Source organism: Elephas maximus, chromosome 7 (genome assembly GCF_024166365.1).
Source record: "Elephas maximus indicus isolate mEleMax1 chromosome 7, mEleMax1 primary haplotype, whole genome shotgun sequence".
Classification (NCBI taxonomy): domain Eukaryota; kingdom Metazoa; phylum Chordata; class Mammalia; order Proboscidea; family Elephantidae; genus Elephas; species Elephas maximus.
Genome location: NC_064825.1, coordinates 112,601,928 through 112,611,554, shown reverse-complemented (window position 1 = coordinate 112,611,554; position 9,627 = coordinate 112,601,928). Strand labels below are relative to the sequence as shown.

The 9,627-nt window shown below is 34.5% G+C and overlaps 1 protein-coding gene across 1 annotated transcript; it reads left to right on the top strand.

Moving 5' to 3' along the window:
- The first annotated feature begins 8,365 nt into the window (after positions 1-8,365).
- LOC126080393 (olfactory receptor 4A5-like) lies at positions 8,366-9,358 on the top strand. The gene has a single exon (XM_049891620.1). It carries the CDS (start codon positions 8,366-8,368, stop codon positions 9,356-9,358), a length of 993 nt encoding a protein of 330 aa, XP_049747577.1.
- Positions 9,359-9,627: the final 269 nt, after the last annotated feature.

Sequence of the window (9,627 nt, the reverse complement as noted above, 5' to 3'; positions counted from 1 at the left end):
ATAAGGAGGCTAAACATACAAAAAAGAATGTGAATGAACAAGGCAGATAGGCAAAAAAATGACTCAACCTTGCTCTTCATTTCCCTATTGGGAAATCATCTCCTCAAGTGGAGCAGCTTTGTTTGTTGTTATATTTTCATAAAGATGATACATTCATCTTCCAGCATCTTTTAAATGCCTGATGAAGCCTTTCTTATTTTTCAATATAACATCCCCTTCTTGCTTATAGTGCTTCAGGATCTTCTAAAAGATCCTAAACCAAAAAAAAAAAAAAAAAAGCTGTTGCCAATTTCGACTCATAGCGACTCTATAGAACAGAGTAGAATTGCCCCATAGGGTTTCCAACGAGCACCTGGTGGGATCAAACTGCTGACCTTTTGGTTAGCAGCTGTTTCTGTTAACTACTATGCCACCAGGGTTTCCAAAAGGACCTAGACCCTGCCTTTCACATGGAAAATTAGCAAAACCCATAACCAATGAACTTCAAATACACAGTCCAGAACTTGATACTGGATTATTTTGCATGATTTCATTGTGAAGAAAGATGCTGACCATTCAAGCTGTTTCCATTCTCATACCTCTTTCTATGGCAGTGCAGATTATTAAGCAATAAAGAGATTGGAATATGTTGTTTTATTTGACAGAGGCCTCATTCATTACATCTTTGTGAACATTTCTTTTTTGAATCAAGCTTAAAATATTATCAGCCGCTGTTATAGTAGGAAAGTTGTGGTAAAAGACACTCATGGTCCCTGCCTCCCCTGTTTAGTCTTATTTCATGAGGTCTAATGAGATGGGGGGTTGAGTCCATTTCACTGGTAAAGCACTCTGTATGCGTGACTTTGTATCCTGGTGTTTACCTCCAGTATTATTTCATGGCTATTTCTTGTACTATCTCAGCCCTTTCTAAGCATAACACTATTTATCAAATAATATCAAACATTTGGTTGGTCTGAGTTAACATAACTAAATACTCCGCTTCTGGCTATTTAGTCAATTTTCAGATTTGTACAGTTATATCAAGCGATAAGAATTCTAGTTAATTGTCTATTTATGTTCATTGATTTATAAGTTACCTGAAGGCAGAAAAGTTGATTAGTTTTGTGCTCTCTGTTTCTTGCACAATGTCTGGGATATAGAATTTACCCCCAGAAACTTTATAAATTATTTGCATTCTTGAATTCTCAATCTATTGGAGTCAGAATTTTTACTGAGGAATTTTGATGAACTTTTTATATATTAAAAATATGTACTACTTTTCTTTGATGTTTGCTATAAATGTTTACCATACCATGTTTTTCATATTTTAATTATGGGCATCTTTATATACAGATGTTATATTTAAGGATTCCTTTTGATTTCTTCATTTACAGATACTTGGAGAATTCCACTCCCTTTCATTGACTTTATACAATTCAACCTTTTTTAATTTTTTTGTTTTGTAAATAACTTTTGAACTAATTCTGCTTTCAACCCATCTAGAATTTATTTTTATTTTTGGTGAAGGATGTCTAAACCTATTTTCTCCAAATCTGTGAAATATTCTGCCAGCATAGTTTATTAGTTATTTTCAGTACTAATTTTAAATTTCCTTTCTAATAATATGTCATTTTATACATTTAAAAGGATTAATTTTTCTTCTTTTTTTTTTTTTTTAGCTTATGTCTCTGCCACTAACACACACTATTTCAGTAATCACATATTTTTAATATTATTTATACCTGGTCAAAGAAAAAATAAACCAAATCTGTTGCCATTGAGTCTATTCTGACTCATAGCTACCCTATGGGAGAGAGTAGAACTGCCTCATAGGGCTTCCAAGGAGCAGCTGGTGGATTCGAAGTGCTGACTTTTTGGTTAGCAGCCAAGCTCTTTAACCACTGTGCCACTTTCTTCTATTTGAGAACACTGCTTTAAAAATAAAGAATTTTGTTTTTCTTTCAGGAAGTGAACATTGCATTCATTTCACTCAAAAACACAAGTGGAAATCTCCTACAGGTTCCATTTTGTTCTGAAAATTATGCTTACGACTATAATAGACTTCCCCTGACCCACATTCTTTGCCATATATCTGTATGTAGTATTTTGTTTTTATTAAGGAGTTTTGTTATGCTGCTCAATCTTTTAGTGAATGACCCTCTGACATTACCCATGACATAAAGGGCTCTCATGATGTTATTTTCTTGTGTCTCTGTGAAAACCCAATGACCTTCTACTAGTTGGCTTTCAAATAGCATTCATCTTGTCACTAAATCAGGCAATTTTTGAAACCCACCTTCTAGTGTTCATCACTGGGTGGCAGTATTAGCCTTCTGCCAGTGTCCACATCTGCTTATGTTCATATAATAGACATTTCCAAAGTTATCTGAGCACTAGGATTACGGCTTTCTAATGCAAAAGCTGTACAGAGAAGACAAAAGAAGAATTGAAACATCTGAATTGTGGTGTTAGCAGAGGATCTTTAACATACTATGGACTGCCTGAAGATTGTAATGAATTAATTTATTTTGAGTATGATCATGTCTAAATTTTATCTCACAGAATTGTGACAGTATGCTAAGTCATTCTTTGAGGAAAAATGTAAATATATATTTCACTTCTTTCCACATATAGCTATGCCTAACATTTCTCTAATTCTAAAAGTTCATTTGGAAGCAGAATATGGAAATTGCATTTAAATTTTGAAAGAGCAATGTACTGTTCTTGATAAGACAGATTCTAATGTTGTAAAAATTAAAGTCAAGTGATGCTGACTCGAAAAAAACACTCATAAACATAAACTAACCTAAATTCTTATACACATTTATGATCAGTGCGTTTCAGGTAGGACTGTTTTGGTTGAAAATGACAGAAAACTCAGCTAAAAACTTTTTGAACTCTAAAGATACTTTTTAATTGGCCATCATAACTATAAACTTCAAGGTTACGGCAAGCTTCAGGGTTAGTTGATAAAATGTATCAATCTGTGTAAAGGAGCCATGCATGTAAGTAAAATTTTAGCTCACTCAAAGTTAAGGTACCGGTTTGAAGTCCTAGTCAACTTGAGTCTTGGTCCAAATGAGAATAAAGTGATTAAATTAAGACACATCCACTTGAATCAGGAGTTAAATCTTCATGCTGTGACTATTCATGAAAGCAATTGCTGATTGTGTTTGAGAAGTAGAGCATTATGGTTCTAGCAGATCTAGATTCAGGATTAGAACAACAAAATCTGCTCCGATCCAGAACTGCAGAACTGCCTTTTCAAGAATACAACACTCAAGAATATGGAGGTAAATTTCAGTAACTTACCTAGTTTCTGTGTTCTTTGCCTCTGAGCCATAGGGTTTATTGGGTATGGACCCTCTAACAGTCAGAGTAAGGCCTTCTTCCACTAGGGATATGGTTAGGCGAGAGAATCTGCGGTTTGTTCTCCTTAATTTTGGAATAAATATTATTTACTTTGTCTAAAGATTTGCTAATATAAAACTCATAATTTATTATTCACTTTATTTTAGAATTTTCTCTTTACATTACAGACTTTTCTCATTACTTGCTTGTCTGCTACTTTTTCTTGGCAAGACCCAAGTCTTTTTCCTCTAGGGATGTCTAGGGAAGGAAAGTATCCAGGAGAGGTAATTCCATTTGAAATTTTTCCAAATACTCTAACAAACTAATTTATAATGAACTTACATTGTCTTTCATTTAAAACAGTGATGATGTAAAAAGCCACACACTACGTCTGCACATATAAATGTAAGAATTATTTCCTGATAGCATGACCCAAGAGATTTCTGAAAACTCAAATTCCTGTCCAGGCTGGAGACTCTCTTTAACTGGCGTCTAATCCTGTAGATGTTCTCTTGTTATATTTTCTGTTGATACATATCTCTCATTTCTTGTAGGAATTTCTGGAAGGTCATGATTCTCTAATGAGGAAAGAAATGGCCTTTGGATATGCTTTTTGAATGACTGAATTGCTGAAAATTTCTGCTCCTATCTGTGAGAAAGCTCTGTCATTGGCTTTTCTGAGAAGTTGAATCCCAGCCTTTGCCTTGTTAGGTATAGAATTAATGACTAGGGACAGAGTGTTACCCTAAATCCTCAACCAAAGTAAAGTCATTTTTGGTTCCTTCATAGTTACTGACTAAAAAGAGAAAATTTCAAATAACTAAATTGAGTGATTTTTCCGTTTTTGTTTGTTTGTGTCACTAAATAACAGGCTTGGCCGGATTAATTTCCATTAATTTGCCCGGTTTTACATAGTCATGCAAACATAGCATCCTCATTGTTCTTCGAGCACATAACCCAGCAGGTAAGAACTTTCAGCTACTTACTATTATTTTTAAATGTCTTCATGTTCCAAGCATCTACTTTTCATACATGTACAATTCTACAGTTATCTGAAAAAAAAAGTGATATGATGGGCAGCTTGTATGGAAGTATGAAAAGTGTAACCAGTTGGAACTATTTCTAGATCCACTGATCAGCTACACATTGCCATGTGTTCTGGAATTGCAGATAAATACATGAGTTATCTACAATTACTCTCAATGAAAGAAGCCCTGATTCTCAGGACCAAGGACAAGAACCAAGAGGCGAGTTTTTGAAACATCTGACATATGACACTCAATAAAAATTTACATGGTATATTGAAATAGAGCTAATTTCTTAAATACATTTCATTAGATTAATTTTGAACTTGTAAAATTAAGCAAGAGAAACACAGAAATTAACTACAACATACACAGTCTACTTGGCTTTACTATTTTAGTCTGATAGAAATTTACTGTCCATTTGCCAAATAACAAAAGAAGCTTGTTGTGCTTTACAAGTAAATCAATAGATTTGTAATCTTGGTTCATAGTACAAGTGATATGTTAAAAAAGATTTATAATTAATTTAGATGCATTTGAACTAAACAAAAAAAACAAACCTTTTGCGGTCGTGTTGAGTGGATTCCAACTCATAGTTACCCTGTAAGGCAGAGTAAAACTGCTCCATTGGGTTTCCAGGGAGCCAATTGTGGATTCAAACTGCCTGCCTTTTGGTTAACAGCCATGCTCTTAACCACTGCACCATCAATGCTCCATATTTGAACTAAAAAAAAGAAAATTTAAAACTATGTGTTATATCAAGTGTGTCAGGGTGTAAAGAAAAAATGCCTGTTATGTCTGGAATTTTGATATGTGCTTTTAAGTGTGAATATTTTAAAATTATGACAACAACCATATGTATATATATACACACACAAAATTAGGACAACTATATATATATATATATATATAAAATATACAAAAAGAAACTGGTGATCAGGAAGCACCTTGCCTACTGCCACTTAGACTTATAAAACTGTAATTGTAATGCACTATAGAGGTTATTTTTGTTACTATGGTATTTTAATTTCTATTTGTACAAAGCCATGTTCTTATAAAAATAAGTTAAATGATTTTTTTTTCTACAAAACTGTACACTTAGGGGCTTAAGTTGAAAGCCTAGTGATCGTTTCAGTTTTTATAGTATCAAATCTTTGAGGACTGAAACTGTAGTGGCACTTTACATACTGATTTTCTTACATGTAAATAACTTAGCTGGCCAACAGAATATTTATTTCAGTGAAATCCAGCATTGATTATTACTAAGATTAAGGACACTAGACCTTGCAGAAAATAAGTAGTTAAAAAAAAATTAGATATAAACTATCTTTACCATTATATGCTTCAACAGCTGTGTCTTTATTAATCTACAGCTTCAAAAATGATAGAACTCCGGAATCACTTGGACATATAGAGTGCTCATTACAGCTGGTTTCTAAAAGAAAGCTCATAATTCTTCTGCACAGGTTCTTTCCCCTCAACCAAATCAATATAAATGAAATCAGCCGGTCTACATGCAAGGTTTAGTAATTCAGCAATTTTCGCAAAAATGAATAACCCTAAAGATTGTGTTTGTATCTATATATGTAGTATTCTTTCTTATTTGAGTTTGTCTTTAACCATAAGTACTAGAGCCTCTGTGGAATCAATGTTCTTTTTTTTTTTTTCTTTGAATCTTTTTTCCTCTTTTCCTTCCCTTCCTTTCTCTTTCTCTCCTGCTCTCCTCTCCTCCCATCTCCTCTTCTCTTCTCTATTTTCTTTTACTCTCATCTCCCTTTTCCCCTTCCTTTCCTTTCATTTCCTTTTCTTTTTTATTGCTTATGTTCTAGGATAGGCTCTGTGTTTATTTGTAATGGCTTTCCAAGAAGCCTCCTGAGTAACCTCAGGAAGCCTCAGAGGTTGGCCTTCCAGCACTCTTTCACTAGAAGAAATCTTTCTGGAGATTTCTTAAGAAAGCTATCCCCACTTAACACATTAGTATCTCTATTACTTATGTATATTAATATCTTAAATATAATTTCACTGCTTCCTGATTTGATTCTTCTTTTCCATTTTCTACTCTTTAGGGCTCCATCTGATGGATGGGTAAAATCTTTTCCTTTTTTTCTGCTTAACTTTCATCAATACACATACCATGCCAGGTAGATATTATGACACATATACAACAAAGTAAATAATTCTTATAATGTACTGTTTTATCCTATGTCCAGAAATGTGTGTCTGTTAGTTATAGGTGTATAATATTCTTTTATAAGTAACAAACGTTCTCCTAATGTGAAAAAGATCCAGATGATTTGTTTTGATCAAATTTCCATAGAGAAACATTCAAGGACAATAACAAAAAGCTATCGTTTATTGATTCTTTATCAGGGTCCAGGCAGTGATCTAGGCACTATACGTGTAAAAACACATACATAAAAACTTCAGAGATATGTAAGATTGGTTTCCCCATTTTACAAATTAGGAAACTGAGGCACGAAGAGGTTTATTAAGTTGCTCAAGGTCACAGAGATAGTAAGTAGTGAAGGTGGAATTCAAACACAGACAGGTTGCTCCAGAGTACACATTATTTGTTACTGTGCTATGCTCTCTCTCCAAGGATGTCCTGAGTCTTAAATAGGTACCCAGTGAATGAGAAACCTTAACCATTATTGGTTCACTATAACAATCAAATTCCAACACTGGCTAGCATTTTTAAAGTAACACTGATGAGCTTGGAGATTGTTGTTTAGTTACAAATACATAAATAGAAATATCCAGCAGAATAAAATAAGATGGGGTTTCACTGATAGTATCACAGACAGTTGGTCTAGAAAGGATTCTAAGATCATCTGGTTTAATCCTTTAGTTTCCAATGAGTAAATTGAGACAGATTTGTGACTAAATATAGAAAATAACTAAAACTCATACCTTCTTATACTGAGTTTGGATTTTTCCTTTGAGTATGTTCCTTTTTGGAATTTTGATATTGAAGTTCTAGTTCTTACCTCTCTCAGTGCCTAAGAAGTATTACATGTAAAATCCTCTTCTGTTGTCCTCTACCTCCCTTTACAGTGTTTATTTTCTCTCCCACGGTTACCAAGCTCACCTGCAATGGATTTGAAAAATACTGGTTCCTAATGTACTAGTTGTTAATTGCTATATGTCGGTTAAGTTCAGTTCAGAAATGTTTGCTGAAAATATAGATCATATTGTAAGGGTACTCACCACAAACACTACCAACTCAAAGTACTGACTGCGTGTCAATAGAGTATAGAAGATTGTTACTAGTTGTGGAATAAGCGACGAGAAAATGGAAGGCATTATGGATCCTCAAGAAGAGACAGACAATCTACGTCCAAATAGTTGCTACAGAATAATATACTAAATAATTTTGTAGTTATCTGATACATTACAAAGTCCAGCCTCTTCAATTTAATGAGAGATTCATAAAGAGTGAAAAACATTTGAGGCAGAAAGGACTGAACTTCTAATAATGGAATATCGTAAAATTTAGTGAGGTATTCCTGAAGAGGGGTTATTTTTGGTGCTATATAGATCCTATTGTAAAGGTACTCACCACAAATATTACCAACTTGTTTAGAGTTTATTTTCAACACCAGATAATACGTTTCTTCAGGGCAGAAATCTTTTCCCTCTCTGTCATTGTTGACTTCTGTACCAAGCACTGTCATTTTTTAAAGGATTGTTAAACGAATGAATGGCTCTTGGGCCTCTGACTGATTTTCTCTATACAAGACCCACTAAAATCTGGAGATAGAATCTCTTATTTGTAGGTTCAAAGCAGTGATCTGAGAAGAAGTAGAATTGTTAAGGGAAGACATATTAGGATCTTTGGAAGAGAAACTCAGTAAGTATTTCTAAATGTTTATTATGTATAAGCCACTGTAGATTAATAGTGAAGAAGTACTCCATGACCTAATGGACATACTCATAATTGTCTTCATGATTTCATTGCAGATTTGTTCTCCTGAGTTCTCATCTCTGAAACAGGTCTTGTAGAAGAGTAAATGGGACACAGTAACAATGTAACAGAATTTGTCCTCCTGGGACTCACTCAGGATCCTGAGGGCCAAAAAGTGTTATTTATCATGTTTTTGCTCATCTACATTGTGACGATGGTGGGCAACCTACTTATTGTCATGACTGTTATTGTCAGTCCCTCCCTGGGCTCTCCCATGTACTTCTTCTTTGCCTATCTGTCACTCATGGATGCTGTTTATTCCACTAGTATTTCCCCCAAAATGATTGGAGACTTACTCTGTGATAAAAAGACTATTTCCTTTGTAGCTTGCATGGGCCAACTCTTTATACAACACTTATTTGGCGGTGCTGAGGTCTTTCTTCTGGTGGCAATGGCCTATGACCGCTATGTGGCCATCTGTAAGCCACTGCAGTACTTGACCATCATGAATCGACAGGTTTGCATTCTGTTGCTGGTGGTGGCCTGGGTTGGAGGATTTCTGCACTCTGTGGTTCAACTTCTCTTTGTGTACAGCCTCCCCTTCTGTGGCCCCAATGTCATTGATCACTTCATGTGTGACATGTACCCGTTATTGGAACTTGCTTGCTCTGACACCTATTTTATAGGACTCACTGTTCTTGCCAATGGTGGAGCCATCTGTATGGCAATTTTTATCCTTCTACTAATTTCATATGGAGTCATCCTATGCTCTCTGAAGACTCACAGTCAGGAAGGGAGGCGCAAAGCCCTGTCTACCTGCAGCTCCCATATCACAGTGGTTGTCCTCTTCTTTGTTCCCTGTATTTTCATGTATGTTAGACCTGTTTCCAACTTTCCCATTGACAAATCTATAACTGTGGTTTATACAATTATTACTCCCATGTTGAACCCTCTGATATACACCCTGAGAAATTCTGAGATGAAAAATGCTATGGAAAAAATCTGGAGTAGAAAGTTAACCACATGCAGAATAAGAATTTGCGTCCACACTGAAAATATCATTGTTAATTCTAAAGCAAGAAATAGGCAAAAATTATGACAATGAACGATTCAGTCAATTCAATGGATTCTCTACGAATACGTCTCTTTACTGATACAAAGGCATCTAAAATGTAGAATAAATTATTCTTTGACATTACAGTTAAACTAATAGAGGCACTCTAGAGGCTGGATAAATGGCATAAGTATTTTCCTGTTATAAATAAAAATAAAACTGAGCTCACGTTATAATTTTATTTTTCTCAGTATATACTGAAGCAAGACTTAGAAAAATTATTTTTTTCCTTTTAAAAAGACAAAAAAAAAAAA